Raw genomic sequence first — 24,526 nt, 5'->3', positions numbered from 1 at the left:
ACTCATTTTACATGTACCAACTCTTTCATAAGAAATTAAATTTTGCAGGAAACATCACAGACCTACACTCATCTTCCCTGTTCTTACCAGCTTCCCCCACCCACCCCCACACACTTGTCTGGCACTTAAAAATACCCACGCCCATATCCGCACACACATCCCGCACACACATTGCAGCGGCTCAGCAGCTGCTCAGGGAAGCAGCAGTGCCGGAGCAGCAGGCTTGCTCAGATGTAATTGTTGAAGACAAATCACGTTTCCCCCTGAAGTTTGCCATGAGTCCTCATTTTGTCACACTGTGTATGCATATGCTGCTTCCTGGTGAAGTAAAAGCAGAAGCAAACTCTAGAAGGACTTACAAATTTGCATCTGGAGAGCTCAAGGGGAAACTTACACATGACATTTACCTTAAAAAAAAACACACAGAAAAAACAAAAGGTAAACCAAGGAGCATGGTCTGGATGTAAAATAATAAAATCATGCTAAAGAAAAGAATAATTTCAGGGATATAACAAAACAAAAGATTCAATGATACAGTTTTAACTATATATATATATGTGTGTGTGTGTGATATATATATATATATACATATATATATATATTTATTGATTTCAGAGAGGAAGGGAGAGGGAAAGAGAGATAGAAACATTAATGATGAGAGAGAATCATTGATAGGTTGCTTCCTGCACACCTCCCACTGGGGATCGAGCCTGCAACCCAGGCATGTGCCCTGACTGGGAATCAAATCAGAATCTCCTGGTTCACCGGTCGACACTCAACCACTGAGCCAAGCCAGCTGGGCCCAATGATACCTTTGAGCCTCCACAATATCTGTTCTTCAGCTTGCACACCTCCAGTGACAAGGGACTCATTTCTTGCCCAGGCAATGCCTCCCATGGACACCTGGGAAAGGTCTTCCCTCGTGCTATGAGGAAATTGGCCTCTGTTGTCATTTGCAGGGCAAGTTGTCTGAAGTGGGGTTTTCCCCCAAAGAATAAGGTCCAGTTTATTCAGCCGGAAGAAAATATAATATATAATCATTATTTTCAAATGTGGGGTTGTTCTCAAAATGTGGATGGTCGTTAAGAATTTATCAAATAGATAATTCTATGTTGACTTCCATGATAGGAGCACTCCTAATTTACTTTTTCCAAATTAAGATCAACTGATTCTGAGATCTTAGGAAGGAGTAGATGAGGAGCAGCCTGCTTTCTCAGATACAGATGCTTCTGGAAAGTATGCTGAAGAACTTGCTGGAGATGGGCCGCAGGAAAATCCCTTTCTGCTTTTTGCGCTGCAGATTCTGCTGTCCGGGTCTTCAGCATCTACCTACGATTAACAGAACCATTCTTTTCCTCCTTTTATAATCTGTGTTTTGTTGTTGTTAATCTTCACCGAGGACATTTTTCCCCCCGTTGATATTTTAGAGAGTGGAAGGGAGTGGGAGAGACAGAGAGAGAGAAACATCCATGTGAGAGAGACATATCGATTGGTTGCCTCCCCCACATGCCACTATCAGGACTGGGGATTGAGCCTGGAACCGAGGTACGTGCCCTTGACTGGATTGAACCTGGGACCCTTCAGCCTTCGGGCTGATGCTCTATCCACTGAGCAAAGCCGGCTAGGGCATTTCTTTCATAATCTGAATCATTCATTGTCCTCTTCAGTCTCCAAAGATACCAGGACATCCAGGTAGAAAAGAGTTTGTCCTTTGACATTTTCTTCAGTGCCCAGAATTGCTGAGGAACGTGAAGCTCCGAGAAAGTGGCCTTGAGTAGTCTCATTGAGCTGCTGAAATGTTAGCGTTTGCATTATCTTTTCCACAATGTAAGAGGAGTGTGAGTAAATCATCATTACCTTCCCTTTTGCCACGTAATCCCAACTTGGCTCTGAGCAACTCTCTGAGTACTTATATAATAAAGAGCAGGGTACTTACTTCTCTAGGCCCTGAGCAGCCCACAGCTCTTGACTAGGGTCCAGTCATGGGTTTAGAGCTTGTAACAGCATATTTCAATTAAACATTCTACTATTGGCCTGAGTTCACATTTTATACCTTATTTCAGCATCAGCCATGTTCGGTACAAAATCAGGATTGTAGGCCTCCATGAAACTAAATAAACCACAGTCCCTTGTCATTGTAGCGTGTTGAAGTTTTCGTTATTAACAAACACCATGAGCAAAACCAACAGGCACCCACGGGCACTAAGCTGTGCTGTCTCAGAAACCACAACAGATAAAATAAAATAAAAAACCCATGAATTTATTCGTTTTTTTGATGTTCCTGTGTGAAGAAGTCTAGTAACAACCTTAGCAAATCCCATCACCATGATGAGCTGATATGATAATGATTCTAAACCATGCTTTTGCCATATGCAGCAGTCCTTCCTGCACCTGGTTCTGTCCCGGGGTTTCTGTTGTATAACTGGTCTCTCCATACTTCCTCGTCACCACTAGACTTGCAGTCGTGCTGGTTGGAATTCCAAGATAGTGCAGAGCCTCGCGGCACAGTTCTCTCGGGGAGGAACGAAGTACAGCTCTACCACCGCCGTTCGGGGAGTATGGGGTCTTTGCTGACCCTTTTCCGTGGGGCTCCCGCTTTTCACTCTACTTGTTCATTTAAATTCCAATAGGAAGAGCTCGTCCATCCCCAGCCTGATCTGCTCATACTCCAAAGTGGTGGCCCCCGAATCTGTGAGCTGGTAGAATGGGCCCAAATACTGTCTCTCCCCATGCAGAGCCTCTGTAACTTGATTCTTTATCTAGTTCTCTCTCCAGGAGTATCTCTCCTGTTATTCTGATCTTATTGAAATAACTCTTATTGTTCTGTTCTTTCTTCCAACAGTTATATATTTTTATTTCCAAGATCTCTACTTGATTCTTTTCTATAACCACAGTTCTTACTTCATAGTAGTTTGTTTCACGATTGTAATATCTTCCCTTTTCTCCCTGAGAATATATATCACATCCTTCAAGTGCTGATTGGATTGTGTTCTTTACCCTGTTCCCTCAGGCATACATTCCATTGTTGGCGTTGTTGCCTTCCCTCAGATGTATGGTGTTTTTGTTTGTAGGTTTGTTTTCAAAATTGGACTCTCCCTCTTGGTCTGTTTTCTGTGTGTGTTTTTACAGATTGTTAGGTTGTTAGGCAGTAGCTACTATTGGGACATCCAGGTTTCAGGAAGGGGATGGGAGGAGTAGGATGTGCCATCAGGCAGGTACCTCAACAGCTGATCTTACGAGTTTGGTGTACCCCTAGACTTCTCAGGGTTCCCTAGCCCCTGGGCCTCTGCCCTATCTTTTTGTTCCAGGAAATAACTCTTATTGTTCTTGGACTGACAGTGGGAGTGGGAGGCAAGGGGAGATTGGCAGGGCTCCTTGGCTGTGCCTTGCTCCAGAATTTCAACCATGTCCCTGTCAGAGCCACACCCTCCTCCTGGCTTCCACCACCACTTTGCCCAATACTTTTCTCCCCTGGTTTCCCTCTATGACTAGAGCCTCTGGCTTTGGCTTTCCACCTGTTTTCGCCTTGGCATTCTTCACTGCTTCAGATTCAATGTGACTCTCCATCTGATTTTTGAGCATGATCTTTTGGAACTATCCACTCCGCCATTTCTATGGAATGGGTGTAGAAAGGGAATCTAGCCCAGGGAGATGGGACTGGGGAGAAGGGTAGTGCATCATAATCAGGTGTCAGGGCCTTCTGTGTGGCCCTGAATTGCTGGCTCCTTCCCTTGAGGGTGCTTTTGAGGTTTCCTCATAATTCCCCAGAGAGAACCCCAAATGCAGTCCCCTAATGTAGGACAGTGTCTCCTGGGGGTGGACATGCAGCCTGCTTAGTGCAACACCCCCCCCCCTTTTCTGGGGCCATTTTAGGCAGCTTTTGGTCTTTAGATTTTTTCCCAGAAGAGAGTCAGTCATCCTTTTACATATCTCCAAAAGTCTAGTGAATACATAGCAAGGTCTTGCTCGAAGCCCCTTCCCATGACTTTGAGCAGGGGAAGTGCCCTTTTACTTCCATCCTGCGGGGGAGGGAGGAAAGGAACCACCCAGTGCACTGACAGCTTGCCAGGGGAATTCTTCCTCTGTGAGCCCCCGTGGTTAAACTTCAACTCCTTCTTACTCTTGAGGTAGGTGATGAGCTAATCATTGAAAAATGGGTCGCACAAGCCTTCAGCATGACTTGCCTGCAACTGACAACTCTCATAATGCACTCAGCTTTGAGACATCAGCCCTACCGAGAGAGGAAGAGCCCCATTTTAATATCCTGTGACTTAAGAGTCCATAGTTCTAAATTCTCTTCGGAACGCACCTAATGAGAGAGGCCGCAGTTGCCCTGTTGACTCTGTTTTGTTTGTTTTTCAGGGAGCAAGAGGGCCTAATGGCTCAGTCGGTGAAAAGGTAAAAAAAAAAAAAAAAAAAAGTTTTCCTCCTTCCTTCCCTTTCTCTGGGTTCACTGTGATCGGACTGTGGGGCTGGAGCACTGAAGGTATCAGTGCGTGGGGCAGAGAGAAACATCTCTGAGGGACCACAGGGAGGACAGGACAGCTGGTGCTGGAGGGGAGTGAGTAACCTGCAGTGTTTCTCCTTCCTCACCCTTCCACACACGTGTGCTCACACGAGTGCCTCTGCCTATCGAGCGCAGTGTCAATTAGCCCGACAGCCGTTTCTGTACCATTAAGCAGTAACCATCCGATTCATCAGCCTAATTAAGCCTGAAGAATGATTTTCTGACTCAGGGTCTGTGTCCTTCCTTCTGTGTATAACCCAGGGCTGGGTAGTCAGCCTGTCCTCTTCCCTACAGGGTGACCCCGGCAACAGAGGCTCACCAGGACGCCCAGGGAAAAATGGACAAGTTGGCACTCCTGGGATCATGGGACCCCCAGGGCCTCCTGGGCCCCCAGGGCCCCCAGGCCCTGAGTGTACAATGGAACCTGAATTTGAGGTACTTGCACCCTATCTGTGGTTGAAGAACAATATGCCCTAAGGGTTACTGGGCAGTAGATTGAAGACCAGTAGATTGAACCCCAGTTTGAGGGCAGGGGCTGTGCTGATTCCCACCAAGCTCCAGCTCCCAAAACCACACCTGGCGCTAGCAGGTGCTCAGGAATTGGGCCTGAATTTCTCATTCTTCTTCCTTCCTTAGTATATTGAAGGCTCTGGAACCATCAGGCCACGGCATGAACCCAGAATCTCAGGACCAAATGCTTCAAATGTAGGTTGAATTACTTTTTAAGTATATTTTTACTGATTTCAGAGAGGAAGGGAGAGGGAGTGAGAGATAGAAACATCAATGATGAGAGAGAATCGTTGATTGGTTGCCTCCAGCACGCCCCCTACTGGGGATCGAGCCCACAACCCAAGCATGTGCCCTGAACAGGAATCAAACTGTGACCTCCTGGTTCACAGGTCAACGCTCATCATTGAGCCACACTGGCTGGGCACGGTTGGCTTTTGAAAACTTCATTTCGAGGCCTGTCATGCTGGAGTGAGGGCACTGGCTCTGCTACTTTCAATAACTCACCCTCTCTGTGCCTCCAGCTCCCAGCTGTGGGAGCCTAGGTGCTCTTTACAGAGGGTTTCTTTGAGGAGCAGTACAGAAGTTTTGCACAAAACATCCTGTGGGGAATCTCTCTCGTCTATATCTCTCTCTCTAGCTCTCCTCTAGACGCCTCCGCTATCTCTTCTATCCCTCTCTTCTTATATCGCTCTCTCTCTCTCGAATATCGAGGCATCGCTCTCGCTCTCGATGCCTCGCTCTCCTCTCCTCTATTCTACTCCCTCTCTCTCTCCTCTCTCTCTCTCTCCGCTCTCGATCGATCGCGTCTCTCTCTCTCTCTTCCTCTCTCCTCTCTCTCTCCCCTCTCGCTCTCGCTCTCTCTCTCTCTCTCTCTCTCGCTCTCGCTCTCGCTCTCGCTCTCTCTCTCTCTTCCTCTCTCTCTCTCTTCTCCCTCTCTCTCTCTCCTCCTCTCTCTCTCTCTCGCTTCTCGCTCTCGCTCTCGCTCTCGCTCTCTTCTCTCTTCCCTCTCTCTCCTCTCTTTCCCCCTCCCTCCCTCTCTCTCTCTCTCTCCCTCCTCTCGCTCTCGCTCTCGCTCTCGCTCTCTCTCTCTCTTCCTCTCTTCTCTCTCTCTCCCTCTCTCTCTCTCTCTCTCTCTCTTCTCGCTCTCGCTCTCGCTCTCGCTTCTCTCTCTCTCTTCCTCTCTCTTCTCTCACTCTCCTCTCTCTTCTCTCCCTCTCTCTCTTCTCTTTCCTCTTCTCTCCCTCTCTCTCTCTCCCCTCTCTCTCTCTCTCTCTCTCTCTCTCTCTCTCTCTCTCTCTCTCTCTCTCTCGCTCTCTCTCTCCAGTCCTTCACCATCCAGCATCTCTGCTTCATTGCCTCCTTCTTGCTGCCCCATTCAATACTCACACTTTGACCCATTTCAAAGCCAGTGCTTGAAGGTGCCCCTCCCTGATGCACCTAGTCCCAGGGAGGCTGGAAGTGTCTATCTTCCGCTATGATACCTGCTGTTAAGAGGACCAACCTTTGGAACCTCATTATCTTTATCACATGGGACCTAGAGCTGAGCACTCAGTCCAGGGGAAGTCTGACCTTCCCCATCCTCCAGATGCCGGCTCTGAGACTCAGGGTCAAGAAGACCCCCACCCCCCAGCCCCTGTGCTGGGAGAGGACTCTGGTCTCCTCGCCCTCTGAGAGGTATTCCTTCTGACTCTGGGAGGGGAATTTGCCCCCATCTTTTGTTCCCCTTGCCTGAGGCAAAATCCATGTCAGTGTGTATGGAGAGATGGCAAGATCCAAGGGTAGATAGGGAGCAAAGTAAATAGAAAAACAACAACAGGAGGATCTTTGTTTCTTTGTTTTGCCAGGGACTCAAAGGAGAAAAAGGAGACCCGGGGCTCAAGGTAAGGTCACAGCTCTGAGGTGGGGTGTGAGGACTGTCCCGCCTGGTTCTGGGAGCAGTTATCGTGCACAGTGAATTGTTTCTCCGCTCTCATTATTGTATCCAGGGTGAAAGAGGTATGGACGGCACCAGCATTGTGGGACCTCCTGGACCTAGGGGACCACCAGGGCGCATCGAGGTCTTGCCTAGTGTGAGTATCATCCAGGTCAGAACGTGGCTATTTTCTGCCTTTGCTAAAGGAAAGAAGATTGTCCACAACTTCAGGGTTGCTGGTTATCCAAGGGGCACCTGGCCGGCATCTGGCATTGGAGTTTCCCCCTGCCAGCATGCCCCTCCTGTCTGTCTCTACCCTGGAACCACTATTCTCTCACCTGGTACTTCCAGAACCCTGTCTGCTGGTTGGCAGCATTTGCAGTCATGAGAATGGCTGTAACAGAGAAGCAAAGGAACATAAGTGGGGACACAAGGGAGGAAAGATGGTTTGGGATATGGAAGACTTTCTGGAGGAAGTGTCTTTGAGCAGGGATTTAAAAGCTAAGAATGATTTTACTACATAAGCATGGAGGACAGGACTTCCAGAATTCAGGTGGCAGGGGCACGATGAGGCAAAACACAGAATAGGAATACGTGTGTGTGTCCAAGGCATGGGAGTGGGTAGAGAGTGATGGAAATTTGTAGAGAAGACTGGGCTGTGGGCTGGGACCAGATCACAGTCCATTTACTATTAGGATATCACATTTGTTAAAAATCGTGGCCCTTCTGAGAGAAATCATGGTATACGGTAATCGACAGAAAGTCAGAACATCCCAAATAATTAGAAAAAAGATGACTAGAGTAAAAAAGTATTATATACATGATTTAAAATATCAAGTGTGGGCAAGGGTGTGATGAAATGGACAATCCCACATGCTTTGTGGAAATGTAAATTATATGACTCCTTTAGACAGCTCTTTGGCAGGCAATCTGTTAAAACTAAAAATGCCTATACCTCCCAATGCCACATGGGAAGATTTCTGTGCTATAAGGTTGAGTGAGAAAATAAAAAGCAAGGTGAAGGAGAATACGTACAGCCTGATGCCACTATATAAAATGACTATGTGGCAATGCAGCATGGGGAACACGGTCAATAACATTGTAATAACGATGTATGGTGCCAGGCGGGTGCTAGACTTATTGGGGTGATCACTTTGTAAGTTACATAGACGTTTAATCACTATGTTGTACACCTAAAATTATATAATAGTATATGTCAACTGTAATTGAAAAAATAAAAAATAAAATAACTACATGGACACACACATATGCACACACACACACGTACAAATACTAATATACACACCAACCACACTATAAGCTTCTGTGGAGATTTTAAAATTTGGAAAGAGAGAAGGCATTCATGTGTTGTGCAATCTTAAGATTGATTGAAAGAGGAAAGTGATAAGGCAGCTCCGAGCTGTTTTTAAGCAGCGGGAGGCATGCGTGTACTGGCAGTGGGTTTAGGGTGTCATCAGCCTGCCCGCGTTCTGCCATGCTGGCTGAGTTTAATTAAAGCCTCGCTGCCAGGAACATGGTGGAACATGTGCCACCCTCTGTCTCATTGTCTGGTTTTTCTCTTTTCAGTCTTTGATCAACATGACCCATGGATTCATGAATCTCTCCGACATTCCCGAGCTCACTGGGCCTCCGGTATGTATCCACAGCTGCCTAGAGCAGTGATGGCGAACCTTTTGAGCTCTGCGTGTCAGCATTTTGAAAAACCCTAACTTAACTCTGGTGCCGTGTCACATATAGAAATTTTTTGATATTTGCAACCATAGTAAAACAAAGATTTATATTTTTGACATTTATTTTATATATTTAAATGCCATTTAACAAAGAAAAATCAACCAAAAAAATGAGTTCGCGTGTCACCTCTGACACGCGTGTCATAGGTTCGCCATCACTGGCCTAGAGTGAGGTTCCCACCCAGATGTCCCTGTTGAAACTAGGTCAGGCTGGTTTGCATAGAGCTAGCTAGACTATATCCAAGTAGAGCGGAAAGAGAACTTTGCATTTCTGAGAAGTTGCTATCACGTTAGTTGGATCGTGCAGGGAGTGTTGTCCGGTGCAGAGGAAGCTTCCAGTCCTGCGCATCACAAATGTGTGTGATGGAAATCAGAGAATCATCGGTAATAACCCGATTGACGTCTGTGCAGCGCTTTTGGCCTACTTTTATTTACATGATCTCATTTCACAGAACAGGAAGAGATTAGAGAAACCTATCTGTGCTAATGGGCAAACCGGCACAAGAGGAGGGAACATGACTTGCTTCCGTCTTTCTAGGCCCATTTGAGACACCAGGGACACACGAAGAAACGACATTATTTTTTGCAAGTCCACAGGCTTGGTCCACTGCACAATAGGACTTAAGAGGAAGGAAGCCTCCTCCTGCAGCCTGTGCAATAAATCCCATTGCATCTTCCACATCTGCTCATGACAGCTGGGGACAGAGGGGAGAGCTCTAGCCGTAGAAGCCTTGGGGTTCCAGCCCATCTCTGCTACACACCACTTGGAGTCTTTCTCTGAGAACACCTCACTAGTTTGGGGGCAGCTTATAAGAGGCTGTGGATATGAAACTGCTTTGCAAACTGTGGCACTCTGTGTAGCTGACATGGAGATTGAGGCTTATACTTCTGCAACTGTGCAGTCCAGATGTCTGTTGGGCCACCCACTCCTGCAGTCCCCAGTGAGGGTGGCCTGAACCCCACCATTCAGTGCCCTCTGCAAACATCTGGGAGGTTCCTCTAGAGCTGGTATCTCCTGCTGCTAGCAGGTCATTGTGTTATCTCTTCTGTGCTATATCCAATGGGGCCTCCTTTCCTTGATTTCTACTAAAATCACCCAGAGCGCCCCAATAATCAAACCCTGAAGCAAATGAGCTAACAAGCAAAAGTCAGTTCACAGAGGTCTTGGTTTTCCCCAAACTATTGGAGGTTTAGGTGTTAGTGAGTTGATACTAAAGCAAAACACAGACTAAAATTGAAGATTCGGCATCTCCATTCTAAGATGGGCCTTTTCTGCCTGCATTGCCCTGCCCCCACCCCTAGAACCCTCTTCCTTCCCAAGACCCTCTCCTTTTCAGCAAGTCCAGACCCACAGGGGCCCCTTCGTCCCTAATGGAGGGTCAGGATTTTCCTGCTCAGGGCAATTCCCTCCCTGGGAAGATTCAAGTCCCAACCAGTGCCCTCATGCTTTTCGACCCCGCTGTGTATACAGTATACTGATAAACGTGTTGCTCTCTGGATATCTGTGTGTGTGTGTGTGTGTGTGTGTGTGTGTGTGTGTGTGTGTGTGTGTGTGTGTATTCTGCCTTTAATAGGTATGTGGGTATCTGGGCTGGCAGGAAGAAGAGTCCTGGCCCCATGTGGAGTGAACCACAAACTCACTGCATCCCAGGGCCTTTCAAATGACTGGTCCTTTAAAATTCTCACTCCTGCCTGGGGAAAAGACCTGAGTCTCGCCCACATGCCCCCACTTCCACCCTCACACAGCCCAGAACGCCCTTTGGTCCCATTCCTCAGTTTAGGAACCTATCTTCTGAGAGTGTTTGTCAAAGTCCAGTGAAGCATTCATCGCCCCAGAGTTTTCAGATGCTGAGCAATTTCATGGAAGAGGAGGCAGCCACCTACAGTGCAGACAGTTCTGGCTCTGGGGGGCGGGGGCTCTGGGCACCTGTGCACAGTTCCTGGCTCTGCCACTGACCAGCTGTGTGACTGCCCAGTTCCATTCTCTCCTGGGCCTCAGCATCCTCTTCTGCAAAATGGATCGTGAGCCCCACTGTGCGGAAACATGCATAAGTCTTTGGAAGGTGCTGAGCGGGGGTGGGCCCCGGAGATGCAGCGCTCCTGCTGGCTCTGGAAATGCTGCCCCTAAACCACCTGCTTTGTCTTTGTTGTGTCACAGGGCCCGGACGGCATGCCTGGGCTGCCAGGGTTTCCAGTAAGTACCACAGTAACTGTCTTCCCTCTGTGCCCCATGGCGGCGCTCATTCTGTTCCTTCCACCGGGAATGCTCTTCATCTGCATGACCAAGCTCTAGTGCCATCTTGTTCATGTAACCTTCCCTTGTTGGCCCCCATCTGAGTGATCCTCCCTCTGGTCAGTCCCATGGGGCTTTATTTTCACCTTTGCTGTGGTCCTTTCCTGCCTTGAGTAATAGTTATTTGTGTCCTTTTCTTTTTGCCTTGACTGCACTGTAACCACCTTATGGAGGGTTGGGTCACTCATCTCTCTCTACCCAAGAGCCAGCCAATGGTTGGCTTCCTATGCATGTTGGCTTCCTATGCAAGCCAAGCATTTCAAGTCGATACAGTAGATAAAGTTCCTACAGAGACGATGGTGGCACTGGGGCCTGGGAGAGGGGCAGCATAGACTAGACATCCAGTAATTAAATCTATGTGCCCCACACTCTGGGGCTTCCACCACGGAGGTGAAAGTGAATTTCTGTGTAGAAAGTGTTCTACAGGGTATCTCACCCTTTAACACAGAAGACAAGACAGGGACTTGTGAAAAGCCAAATAGCAATAGTGCTGAAAGGCCTTTGGGGGCAGATGTCTGGTTATATGACATTGTCACAGATAGTATGTGTCTGCTGGAGTTGGGAAGACGTCACCGTTGGGTGTGCAGAATTTGGCTCTGCAAAGGGGTAGATGGGCATTCATGCAGGAGGAATGGCATGGGCAGAAGTGCAGAGGCAGCAGGGAGTGTGGAGAGGGTAGGGGAAAAGGCTCACTCCCAATGGTATGGTAGGGAGTGAAAGACCAGATACTGAGGCTGACTGGGATGGGTTTGGGTATCAAGTTAAGATTTCTAGATACCATCTCACAGGTAATAGGGAGCCAGAGGAGGGAGGGGAGTCATGGAAGCTGAATGGTGGGGAGAGGTGGGCTGCAGGATGGCCTGGAGGACCCATGCAGAGGCAGAGGCAGCAGGACCGGGCAGTTTTCATAGTGCCCCTTTAAGAAACCCAAAGTTCAAAGAGGCATAGGGCCGCCGGGCCTCCTAACGCTCAGTGCTGTCTTCTTTCCACCAGACCACAATTTCTAGACCACTTAAAATCAAGAAAATATCATGATTCATATCTACCAGGAGAATGGCACTCTCTGTTGTTCTACTTTTTGAAAAAAAATATTTCCGTTTGGATAAAGCTCTTCAATCTTAACAAACAACAAAATACCCTTCAATGATTCCTTCTAGGGCCCTAGAGGACCAAAAGGTGACACCGGTGTGCCTGGATTTCCAGGACTCAAAGGAGAACAGGTAAGAGGGGCCCAGGTGTCTGGGTGGGGTCATGCTCCAGAATTTATTAAACATTTCAAATTGGCTGAAGGTAACATTTTTTTAAAATTTGAGATATAATTCGCATGCCATAAAATCCACCCCTTTACATTGTAAAATTCATTGTTTAGTATATTCACAAGGTTGTGCAACCATCACCACTACCTAATTTCAGAACATTTTCATCACGCCCAAAAGAAGCTCCATATCTGTTAGCAATCACTCTTCCAGTTGTTAACTTTCATAATCTCGAGGTTTCTCCAGAGTGAAGGTGGGTTGTGGGTGGAGAAATTGATTTTCATCCGAGTTTGGAAAAAGACTCAACCAACACTCCCTTGAATGTGTCATCACATGTGCTGTGCTTTGTCTGACTGCCTGGTGGGCACCCCCATGAGAGTGTGCGTTCCCTAAGGGAAGACGTCAGCCAGTCCTTTTTCTGTAGCTCCAGTTCTTAGCACAGGGCCTGGTACACAAATGGCACTCAAAAGACTTGTTGGATGAAAGCATGTATAATTAATGGCAGTCTTGGTCCGGAATCTTTGGAATTGATATGCAGAACATGTCCTGGGAATTTCCAGAGCACTGCACTGGCCTTTGTACCCTGCACATGTGCCTCTGAGAATTAACTTCCCAGTTGGTGTTTATAGATAAGAGTGGACATGACATCCATAAACAGACTGCAAAGACTGGGGTCGATGCATTTATTCATCCATCCATTTATGAACTTGTCCATCTTCTATCCATTCCAGCCAGATTCCTGTAAGGAGCACTAGGGATATAGAAATAAGATAAGAGGAATAGACATGCAAAGAGCCAATAGAAAGTGTGGTCATTGCTGTAATGGAGGTCCGTGAAAAGCCAGTGGGAGCAACCCCTGAGCCTTCCTTGGGGAGTTGAGGAGGTGGGGTGACTCTATGAGGAGGGATGGCTAGGAAGTGTTAGGCTTCTCTCTTTCTTCCTTCCCCCCACCATTCCACACCAGCCCCAAGGAGGAGCCTCCAGTGTCTGTTGGACCATAATTCCAGGAGGTGGAGAGTTCAGTGTGCAGGGAATGGGGTCTAAGTTGGTGCTACCTGGTGTGATGTCTTGGGATATTGTGCTGCCAGGGGCTATGGGGATGGGATGGGTCCAGGGCAGCTCTGGCTTGGGAAGGGGCCTGGTCAAGGAAGAGCAGCTCTTGCTTCAAACACTCCGTTTTCTATGTGATAAGGTCAGATGGATCTAGAGGGACCCTCCCCTAACCTCTGCCACCTTGGACACCCAGGCAGCTCTGCTCCAGTCCTAACAGAACACTCGCTTTCTCCTGCTCTGCCTCTAATGCTTTTGTACTTGCTCCTTCTTGCTGCTGGCGTGCTCAGGACTGCCTTTCCTCACCTGCCGAGTGGTAAGACCCTAATGTCAGGTGTGGGCTTGGGGGACGGAGAGAAGAGGCTGCTCTGCTTGCTTTGGCTGCTTCTGGCCCATTGGAGGGAGAGTTGAACGTGGTCAGCCCAGCTCCCCAGGGGCCAGCATGGGAATCTGGGGCCAAAGCCTCGGAGTGATAAAGAAGGTTTCTCTCCCTGGCCTTTGCTCGGGACACATACCTTCTTGGAAGCCTTCTGGTTTAGTAGATGGCTCTGCTGAGGGCAGGACCCTGTGTTCCTGCCACCTCCCCTGTCTCCTAACAACTGAGAAACTTTGCCTGGTCCAGTTGCACAGGAGCCTGAGTTTGGAGGCAAAGTTCCCCATGGAGACACAGGACCCTTTGTTGAGAGAGGCCTCTAGTGTTCATACCTTCATCTCCTTCCCAATTTCAGAAGTTTTAACAGGAATAAGGATTCTTGGTAGGAACAGACCTCAAGCCAAGTTGTTAGGAAAGCAAGCCACCAAATACATTAGGAGTCAGAGGTTCCCGGGGATGCCGTGCAGCAAGAGGTGGGGAGGAGGACCTTGTTGGGCTAGTTGCTGGAGAGTGAGGATGTCAGTCTGTGAGCCCTGGACGGCTGGCAGCGTCCCAGCCTGGGAGGGTGCATGGAGGGGAGGGAATAGAGCAGAGAATGTTTAGTCACTTAGGGGGCCATTACAGCATTCTAGTGAGGGTCGTGTCTGAGCCAAGCAGTGGGGTTGGAGGGCTGGGATGAAGGCAACAACAGAAGTCATGGCTGTGGGACTGAGAGGCCTTGGGGAGCCTCTGGATAAGGCAGCGAGGAGGAGTCCAACTTCATTGAAATGTTCTCTGAATTGCAGGGCGAGAAGGGAGAGCCGGGCGCCATCCTGACAGGGGACATTCCTCTGGAAAGGCTGAGGGGGGAAAAGGTAATTATGTCACCAGACCCTGAAGGCACACATCCTCTTTGATATCCCATCTCTGTTTCTGCCATAAACTATGTTCCTCTGGGTGACTAGTCTGTGTCTCCCTGTTTCAGGGTGAGCCTGGAGTCCACGGAGCCCCAGGACCAATGGTAAGCCAGAGTGTCTCTCAGCTGGGTCTGGACTGGGGTTTGAGGCAATTCTCATACTTTAGTTTAATTAGACTGAGTTGTCCCAGTTGGTGAAAATAAAAAGGATGTGACAAAATGTGTGTGTGTGTGTGTGTGTGTGTGTGTGTGTGTGTGTTAGGGTAGGCTGACTGCAATTAAATAAAAATCTCAGTTGCTTAACACAACAGCAGCATGAAGTCCACTGTGGTTATTCCTAGTTGGGCATGTTCCCTCCAAGAAGTGACTCAGGGACCGAGGATGCTTGTAGTCTGGGACTCTGCCATCTTGTGGATTCAGGGCCACACTGACATATTCCAGCTGGTAGGCCAAGGCTGAGGAGGTGGAAAGAGATCATGGAAGATGAGGAACATCATTTCTAGCACATTCTACTGGCCAGAACCCAGTTGTCTGGGTGGGAGGGGCCTCAGAAATGTGGCTTAGCCGTGTGTCCAGGAAGGAGAGGAAAACCGGATGGTGGTGAGCACTCATGGTTACATCACAGGTCTTGCCAGCTAAAGATTGCCACTGCCCAGGGAATCCCCCAAAGGAACCCAGAAAGTCGCTTTGGGCTTTGTGGGTTCTGGACATGGATCTGCTGCTCATTTGCTGTGAGGCCTTGAGCAAGTCCTCTTCTCTGTCTGGGCTTCTCTTTTCCCATCTGTAAGGAAGAGTATTGAGTTAGTACTAGATGACAGGGTAGCGCCTTCCTTGCCTTACTTCTCCAGGAATCTATAATCCATTTGGGCTGCTGAACAGTTTTTAAGCTACCAGTTCCCCAGGATGAACCCTAAACTTCCCTATCTTATTTCCTCCCCCCCAAAAAACAAAGAAAATTCAGGTGTAGACAATCCACTATGTGTCAGATTCTGCACTGATACTTCACACAGCTCATTCATTTCATCCTCCCCACCTTCAGAGGTGATTATCAGAATCCCCAATTTATAGACCAGGAAATGGAGGTGAAAGAGGTTAAGTCACTTGCTTGTTGTCACACAGCTTGTAAGTGGCATCACAGGGATCTGAACCCAGCCTGCTGGACTCTGAATCCAGGTTCTGGCCACTATACCCCACTACCTCCAATAAACACCTTCATTCTTCTGAGACCTTTTAGGCTGGTTTTTTTTTTTGTTGTTGTTTTTTTTGGTTGAAGCTGGATCTGAGGCCTGGGGAGAAAGGACCTACATTGCTCTAACAGACATATGTCCTTGATGAATAGCCCATAACATCCACAGTGCATTTCTTCACAGGGCCTTCTGAGGCCTTGGTCCCTTACACCAGGCAGAATGGATGCTCTGGAGAGGGGTAGCTAAAGGCTAAGGCAGACTGGGAGAGTCATGTGTTACTGATTAACCACTTAACTAACATCCAATAGTATGGGAAACACCTATAGTTAGCACTGCTGGCCACAGTCTGCAGCAGGTGACCAAGGAAGTTGTTCCCACCAAGTCCAGCTTATGCACAGCTTGCCAAGCACAGACAGTAAGGGGGCACCTTCTTCTTCTAACTTGCATAAAGGTGCCACGTGGGCCAGCTGTGGCCCTTGTGACTAGTGTAGCTTAGAGTTCCCTTACAAACTCACTAGAGCCCTGTTACTCATGGCCCATGGATCAGCTGGGAGCTCGGTAGAAATGCAGAGTTTCAGGCCCCACCCCAGACCTGCAGGATCTGCATTTCCATAAGATCCCAGGTGACACCGACGCACCGTGACGTTTGAGGAGCTCTGCACTAGAACATACCACCTGGTGCCCCGTGTCTTGTTAACTCCTCTGTCCTTGCTTTTCTTTCCCTAAGAGTAACTTGGGCTGGGTGCTTTACACACAGGGCCTGTTTAAACTCAGTCTTTAATTGCTATTTTCCGGGGCATGACTATCTATGTTAATGGCAGCAGGAAGATGGGCCCCAGGCTTACGCCAGTCATTCTCCTGGGAGACAGGGCAAACTGGCTACAGGAGTGGGAAGGCGTGGTCTGGAGGTAGAGCTTGTTCTGGGAAGAGGTGGTGCCTTGCGGGCATCCCGTATGTCAGAAGGCATGAAGGTTCCTGCAGGAGGTTAGAACAGGGTGGTGGCTCTGGAAGCATATGGACATAGAAAGCCAGCCCTGGAATAAATGGGGTGCAGGAAAACTGGGATGCCAGGCCAAGGTTCTGGTCCTTAGAGACAGGTAGGAACAAGGCAGAAACCAGGTACTGGAGCAGGAGCAGGAGCAGGAGCAGGAGCAGGTTATCAGGACGGGCTACAGTGAGGGGGGAGGCAGGGCTGCATTATTCCAGTGGGGGCCATGGAGAGCCCTGGGACATAAGACCTAGGGCAAAGGTCCACGTTCTGAGTTGGCCAGCGTCTGGCTCCCTGGGGTCCTTCATTAGCCTGACTGTCTGAGAGGGTTGGGTGCAGAGACTGGGGTGGGGTAGAGCTTACAGGAGGGTGTGGGGCATGTGCTTCCAGCTGAGCACAGAGAGGCTGGGAGACAAGGAGCAGGCAGGTGGATACCTCATACTTGCTCCTTGCCCTCCTTCCTCCCGTCGGTGGTTCACCGTCACCACTGCCCACAATGGCAGGTGGGGTGCCCCCCCATCTCCCTGGCCCTTGAGTTTCTGTTCTTTTCTGATGTGGTTGGTATTTGTTTTGCCTCTAGGGGCCCAAAGGACCGCCAGGACACAAAGGAGAATTTGGCCTCCCCGGACGACCTGTAGGTGTTGGTGTTCCTTGGACTGGACGTGAGAGAGAACACGTGGGCCAGGCTGGCCGGTGGGCAGTGGTTTTACTAAGGCATCTTCTGTGGGTTTCAGGGTCGCCCAGGACTGAATGGCTTCAAGGGTGCCAAAGGAGACCGAGGGGTCATGATGCCGGTGAGTGCCACAGCCCTCGCTCCAGCCCCACACCACCCCGGGACAGAGCCCCCAAGGCCAGGGTCCAGAGGAGAGCGTGTCAGGTCCAGTGAACAAGGCTTGTGGACATAATGTTCAGAAATGTTTCTCTTCTTCTTCCACTGCCACTTCCAAATGTCCTCCAGCCCAGCTCTGTCCTCCAGCCCACTCTCAGGGTTCCTCCCACCAAAGCCTCAATGGAGCATAAGCTTCCTTGTCCAGACCCCAGAGGGAGGTGGGAGACCGCCATGTGCACGTGCTCGGGAAACCTGGTTTCAAATCCCAGGTCTTCTGATTTGGGAGATACCTGGTCCCAGGGGCTTTGCACATCACCAGGGACTCCATAAATGCTTGTGAGTGAATAACAAAGGTAGATCAGCCACTTAGGTGGGGCCTCACAGGATGGCAGGCAGTGGAGGCATCAGCAGGGAACAAGGGTCTAGAACAGCGGTTCTCAACCTGTGGGTCGTGACCCCTTTGGGGGTCGAACGACCCTTTCACAGGGGTTGCCTAAGACCATCAGAAAACACATATATAATTACATATTGTTTTTGTGATTAATCACTATGCTTTAATTATGTTCAATTTGTAACAATGAAATTGGGGGCCACCACAACATGAGGAACTGTATTAAAGGGTCGCGGCATTAGGAAGGTTGAGAACCACTGGTCTAGAATAAGGAAGCCAAAGTTTATTGAGCACCTACTGTGTACCATGTGCTCTTGAGGATATTATCTCAGTCTTGGTAATAACTATCCTAAGAGACACTAGGTGGGGTCCTTGTTTTGCACAAGAGGAAACAGGGACCTGTAGAAGTTAAGTGACTCACTGAAGGTCACCGAGCTAAGGGGCAAATGCAGCTCTAAGGCCGTTGCTGCTTCTGTTTGCACCATGCTGTCTCTGCTTTGTATGTCCAGAAACCCAGACAAACAACTTTACTGAAGCACTGGGGAAGTAACGCATAGCCATCAAGCCTGCTGGGCTACTAGGAAAAGCAGGCACTGATGTCTGCCCTTAGGACGATCCGTGCAGCTTCCGAGTGGGCTAGATGCCTCATGCCTGGGTTGGAGCCTGGCCCTCCTGCTGGGACATCCTGCTTGGGATCCAGGCTTAGATGAGCAAACACTGCATGGTGTTCAGGCCAGGATGACCTGGCTTTGAAAATAACTGTGCTACCCAGCAAGAACTTTGCACTTATTTTTGCATTTATCAGGCACTCTCGGAGGTGCCACAGCACATGAAGGACCACCCTCTCCCCCCAACACCCCCTCCCCTCACTTGTCGCTCCACACTAGGGATGTGCTGATAGAGAGGTGGTGGGCTCAGTATCAGCTGAGCATGGCTCTTGGAGTCAGAATCTGGGCCAGTCTCAGTTCTGCCATAAGTTGCTGTGTGCCCTTGAGCAGGTCACTTCCCCTCTCTGGACCTCATCATCCATCTGTCAACCAGAGATAATACTTGTTGCTCTGCTATCTTCCCCATGGGTTGTTGTGAAGATGCAATGAGGTCAACTATGTAGACGTGCTCTGTAGACGGGACTGGCTCATCCATGGGAGAAATTAGTTGGCTTTAGAGGGTCCTCCTTTCCTCATTGTGTCCCCTAAACCTGGGGGAAGTATCCTGCAGCTGCCTCTGCACTCACAACAACCTGAACTCAGGAATGGCCTTTCTTCCTCAGGGCCCACCTGGCGTACCTGGTCCTCCAGGCCCCCCCGGACCACCGGGAGCAGTGATTAACATCAAAGGAGTAAGTGGGGGCGGGGTGGGGGCGAGACCTTCAGGGGGGAGTGGGCACCAAACTGACCTAAGCCCAAGTCAGATGTCCCCATGGCCTCACTTCTCTTGTCCTCACCTCCCACAGGCTGTCTTCCCCATACCAGCCCGGCCACACTGCAAGATGCCAGTAAGTAGCATATGGTCACTGCCATAAAGAGCCGGCTTTGGCACAGAAAGCAACTCAGAGAAGATGATTGGTCTTTGTCTTGAGCCCTTTCTACCCATCAGTGTCCTCTTTGATGTCTTGTATCACTTACATATAGACCCTTAAGTGACCAGAAGCTTCTAGATAACAGACTGTGGCAATGAAACATACAGGGTCTTCTCAGGGTACACAGGCTGACAGTGTTTCTTTAGCACAATAAAAAGGCAGTATCTTGTTATCGTAACCATATTAGATTCATGCTTGGAGTATGATAGGGGGAAATAGACATCTTAAAAATATAGACAAGAAAATAAGCAATTCAGTCAGTGCTCTTTGCATTGGGAACTCCGGGCTAAAATCTCTAACTGACTGTGTGCTGTCCTTTCCCAGTTGTGATATTACCACACAGCACACCACCGGAGAGGCAGGGTTCTCTCTCTCTTTTATAATGAGGAGGCAAACTGACTCAGATGAGCTCACTGACTTATTCAAGGTCACAGGACTGACAGATCTGGAACTGTTACTCACTTCCCCTGACCACCAGGCAGCAGGTGCAGGCACTGTGACCCAGGGGATCAGGCACGCGTGACTGGCCACCCAGGTAGTCAGTGGCACTGTTCCTGAGGTCTCAGCAGTATTGGGAGAATCCCGTTTCTGTGGGGAAACCCAGGAAGGTGGGCCTCTATGCACAAACATTAGTCATGGAACTGTGCGTAATCATTCTCTCGCTCATTCAATAGATATTAGCTGAGTACTTACCGAATGCTAAGTACCCCACTAGGCCCTGAGGACACAAGGGTGAACTACGCAGGGATGGCCTCTGTTCTCAGGAGCTTGCAAATGACAATTTAGAAAGATTTCTTAAAGAAATTAATTAAAAATTTTAAAGATTCCTTAAAGTGAGTTCATAATTGATGCCTATTGAGGTGGTGAGAAGGCTTGGATCAAAGGCTCTAAAATGATGCAGCTTGGCGGTGTGTTTGTCTAGACATTGTCCATGTCTAAACTTTGAGGCACCCAAGTCTGCAGCCCAGGACCTGAGAACTCTGGCCTGAAAGACAGAGGATAGGACCCACCTGTGTAAGGCGACCCAGGGGCCCGGATCTATGCGCGGACAACAGCAGGCCAGGTCATGTTTACGCTGATGGATTGAACAGAAACTTAACACATCAGTGTTAGAGGAACCCTCCGGAGTGTGGCTGCATCCCACCTCTTATGGTACAGAAGGGGAGACTGAGTTAGTGCCCAGAGGTCCTCCCAGATAACACAATTCCAGGTTTCTAATGGGCCAACCATGGGACAGCACTTGACACGCTTGAGAGTATTGTAAAAATGCGACTTCAATGACCATGATCTGGACTAGGACCCTTTTTAGTAAACATGGCCTGTGGCGGTCTAGACCAGTGATTCCCAAAGTGGGCGCTACCGCCCCCTGGTGGGCGCTGCAGCGATCCAGGGGGGCGGTGATGGCCACAGGTGCATTTGTTTTAACTTTTTTTGTATTACCTTTCTATTCTGAGTTCAATAAATAGTTTCATAATTTCAAACTTCAATGTTTCTAATTTACACCTTTCTTTACTATATTTTACGAAAAAGGTAGAAACATTAATACATATATCTTTCTGTTTAATTGCTATTAAAATTTTTAAAAAATTAATTTCCAGGGGGCGCTGAGTGATATTTTTTCTGGAAAGGGGGCGGTAGGCCAAATAAGTTTGGGAACCGCTGGTCTAGACGTTACTTAAAAGAAGCCAAAGAGGAGATCACAGCACATTTGCAGAGTGTTTTTATTTCATGCTGCTGGACACCACGGGGGCTGGGCCAGCGACATTCCTTGACCAGCTCTCAAAATGGACACTTGAAAGAGAAATGCTTCCTTTCACATCCAGCATTGCGCAAACCCCTTTGAAATACAGCCCCTTCCCAACCATCACAATTTACAGCTCATGCCTGGAGTGGAGGGACTTTACCAGCAAAACCACAGCATTATCAGCTTAGCGCTGGGGCTTTCATCCTTAACCTGGAAATGTTTTTCCATAAAGAGTCCCCTCCCTTCCCTTCCCCCATCTTCTATCAGTGACCCCTGAGCAGTTTGTGACCCTCCCCCCAAAAGCTTAGGGGAATCCTGGCACCAGGGGGATCATTCTGATTCCACATATCAACTGCGAAAAAGGTGAAGACAGACTATTAAAAGCATGGTGGCAAGTGGAATCTGGGAGTGAACTGGGATCAGCTTGGACTCCAGACCCCAGGCACTTAATATGGAGTCCAGAATAACCTTCCCAGCCTAATGATAAGCCCCCGGTTGTTGATTACCACCACCCTCAGTTCCTGTTCATTATGCTCATTCCTGGCCATACGCAGTAGCCAAACTAATGGCATCCCAGCTTCATGGCTGGGTATATCACTAGCTTGACCTCTCACGTGAGTCAATTCATTGATAAAAAAAAAAAAATAGGAGGCCAACAATACTCAGGGTTGGCCAAACCAACCCTGCTGCCATTTATTGTCTTAAATCTTTGGGCTTCCCCTTTGCAGGGTTGTTTGGCCAGGAGGCCTGACGCCATGATGTCGCTCCTCCTGCCACACACTCCCCCGGAGCAGGGGACAGTGGCTACCTGTGCATGCAAACACCAGGACAGGGTTCACATGTATGACTTTGCCTTTCTCTCTCCAGGTTGGTGCGGCTCATCCTGGGAATTCAGAACTCATCACCTTTCACGGTACACACTCCCTCCTTCACCTTACATTTCTCGGGGATATTTCCAGACCCTCGTGCCTCCGCTGGCATAGTTTTTATCTGCCCATGGGCATAGACTCAGTGGTCAGGAAGAACTGGCTGTTCTAGTATGTGTTAGGAGGGGCTCACAGCTGAGCAAAGGCTGTGGGACCGGGCATTTCTGTTTGGTTCTGTCACCCATCTGTTTATCCTACACATCTTGGCTGAGTCTCCCAGTTAGCAGGAAGCGCTCCATTTGTCCATTTGTTAGTTTATTCATAAAGCATCCACTGAATCCTCCTTGCTTGGTGCCGTCCCACGCACTGGGCTGAGACAGGTGAATCCTCCACCATCCCTGCCACCTAGGCCCGTAGGCACTGTTAGGTGAGAGTAGTTTAAAAATCACCACAATGCAGTATATCAAGAGCTAGTACAGGGCAGGGCCAGGGGAGCCCAGAAAACCTTTGCTGCAAAGTGTTCTTGGACCAGCAGCATCTTCATCTCCTAGGAGCTTGTTAGAAATGCAGGGCCCTCGGCCTCCCTGCAGACCTGCTGAGTCAAAGCTGCATTTTAACAAGCGCCCTGCTGGGGTGCAGCACAGTAGAGTATGAGAAGCCCTGGCTCTGAGCATTTGATGAGCAAGTTCAAGGCCTGTGGGAGCTCATCTACCACACAGAGAGTGGGAAATTTCCGGAAACTGAGCCCGCAGGTGAGCGCTCAGTCTGGTCCTCTGTCCCCACACACCCCTTGGTCCCCCTTTTGATTGAGAATTCTGAACACTTGCAGTTTAAACAGGGGAAGCCTTTTTTTTCTTTCCAATACTGACCTGTGGCTGGGCTCTGTCACCCTTAGCCCACCAGGTAGTGGTCTTCCTGGTGATGTCTGGCCCCGTGGCTTTCTGTCACTTTGGTTACAAAGTCCAGGCTGTTTTCAGATTCCATGCTCAGATCCAGTTCAAGGCTTTCCCTTCCTCCTGCTGCAAGGTGGGCCTTGGGGAGGACGGGTGGATGTGGATTTACTTTCTCAGATCCCCAGTGCTTCCCCTTCCTCGTAGGGTTCCTCTGGGAGGAAGGGGAGGGAGCAGACTTGTCTGGATGCAGGCCCTAATGAGCCGGTTGTCCTCCCTCTTACTTGTGGGTCTACCCTGCTCCCTCGATGAGCAGCCACATGGGCAGTGGTGAGCTGGCAGTCCTCTTCTCGGGGCAGCGCCGCTGTCTGTGGTCTCACTGTGGTCCGGTGGAGGCTCCCAGGTCCTGGCCTCAGTCCCCCTCCCCAATCAGTGAGGCCAGGCCAGGTGTGACTGCCACTCCCACTGACCCCCAGCAGGCAGCATCATGCCCCTGATAACATTCTTCCCGTCCCCCACCCTCCTGCTGGGAAACTGAGCCAAACTTCATCTACGCTGTGTGCCTGTCTCTAGGTTCGAGGGCGGCGGTCAGTTGATCTCTCAGACCTCTTGGGAACCAGGAATTCAACAATGTAGTGTCCACCACTCATCGAGGTGGAGGGAGGGGTCACTTCTTTTCCTAAATGCTGAACTCCCAGAAGGAGCTCATGCCTCTCCCCCTTCTAAAGAGTTGGGGGAAGGGGTTGCCTGTGATGCCAGTTCTGCAGAAAGGGTGCTTCTCACAAGTCCTGCAGGGAGTAGGGGGTCACACAGTTGGCATCTCTCAACTCTGTCATCCCCTGACACCACCGTGCTGCACAGGCATAGGCGAGGGGAGGCTGCAGGCCTGACTTGGTGTGGAGCCTCGGGCATGTGTGTGAAGCTGTGGGAGAGAGTTAACCAGCTTCTGCTGGGCTCCCATGGTGCACTGCTGGTTTCTTCATGATGGCACATTCCATTACCCATCCTGCCTCCCATTACGCTTCACTGTGTCTGTCTCCCCGAGACCAAGCCTTTCAAGGTCTGCTGTGTCTACCTCTGTCTTCACCATCAGTCAGAGAAGGATTTTAAACTCTTAATAGGCCTTTGTTCATTGAGTGGACTTTGCGAAAGGGGCTCAATTTGAAAAACTTGTCTCAAAAATGTTTTATATAAAATGAAGATAATTTTCCACTTTTTTTTAATGTATGTGTATTTGGTGGCAGGTGTTAAAGGAGAAAAAGGAACCTGGGGTCTTCCAGGCTCCAAAGGAGAAAAAGGCGACCAGGGGGCCCAGGGACCACCAGGTATTTCAACTCTTGGGCTAGATCTTGCCTTTGATTGTTGTCCCTGAGAAATCCAACTGAGCCAGAAAGTAAGACTAATTCCATAACCACCCTGACCGCAAGCTGCACAGAGTTCAAGAGAGACCCAGTCGTGGGTGACATGTCCAAGATGGAACATTGTCAGGAGAGACTAGAAGTTCC

The 24,526-nt window shown here is 49.2% G+C and overlaps 1 protein-coding gene across 6 annotated transcripts in view; it reads left to right on the top strand.

Annotated features, from left to right (window-relative positions):
* COL15A1 (collagen type XV alpha 1 chain) overlaps window positions 1-24,526 on the top strand; it is a 100,097-nt gene that overhangs the window by 62,110 nt on the left and 13,461 nt on the right. For all 6 annotated transcript variants that reach the window (XM_036330228.1, XM_036330227.1, XM_036330229.1 and 3 more), the window contains 16 exons: window positions 4,363-4,398; window positions 4,802-4,942; window positions 5,144-5,212; window positions 6,862-6,897; window positions 7,003-7,086; window positions 8,517-8,582; window positions 10,839-10,874; window positions 12,131-12,193; window positions 14,438-14,506; window positions 14,617-14,652; window positions 17,303-17,356; window positions 17,457-17,516; window positions 19,213-19,281; window positions 19,396-19,437; window positions 22,133-22,178; window positions 24,266-24,346. In XM_036330228.1, coding sequence (XP_036186121.1) covers window positions 4,363-4,398; window positions 4,802-4,942; window positions 5,144-5,212; window positions 6,862-6,897; window positions 7,003-7,086; window positions 8,517-8,582; window positions 10,839-10,874; window positions 12,131-12,193; window positions 14,438-14,506; window positions 14,617-14,652; window positions 17,303-17,356; window positions 17,457-17,516; window positions 19,213-19,281; window positions 19,396-19,437; window positions 22,133-22,178; window positions 24,266-24,346 — 988 coding nt within the window. The remainder of the gene's footprint in view (window positions 1-4,362; window positions 4,399-4,801; window positions 4,943-5,143; window positions 5,213-6,861; window positions 6,898-7,002; window positions 7,087-8,516; window positions 8,583-10,838; window positions 10,875-12,130; window positions 12,194-14,437; window positions 14,507-14,616; window positions 14,653-17,302; window positions 17,357-17,456; window positions 17,517-19,212; window positions 19,282-19,395; window positions 19,438-22,132; window positions 22,179-24,265; window positions 24,347-24,526) is intronic.

This window comes from Myotis myotis, unplaced genomic scaffold, assembly GCF_014108235.1.
Source record: "Myotis myotis isolate mMyoMyo1 unplaced genomic scaffold, mMyoMyo1.p scaffold_m19_p_12, whole genome shotgun sequence".
NCBI lineage: Eukaryota > Metazoa > Chordata > Mammalia > Chiroptera > Vespertilionidae > Myotis > Myotis myotis.
Note: the sequence above shows the minus strand (reverse complement) of the source record. Positions and strands in the feature narration are given on the sequence as shown.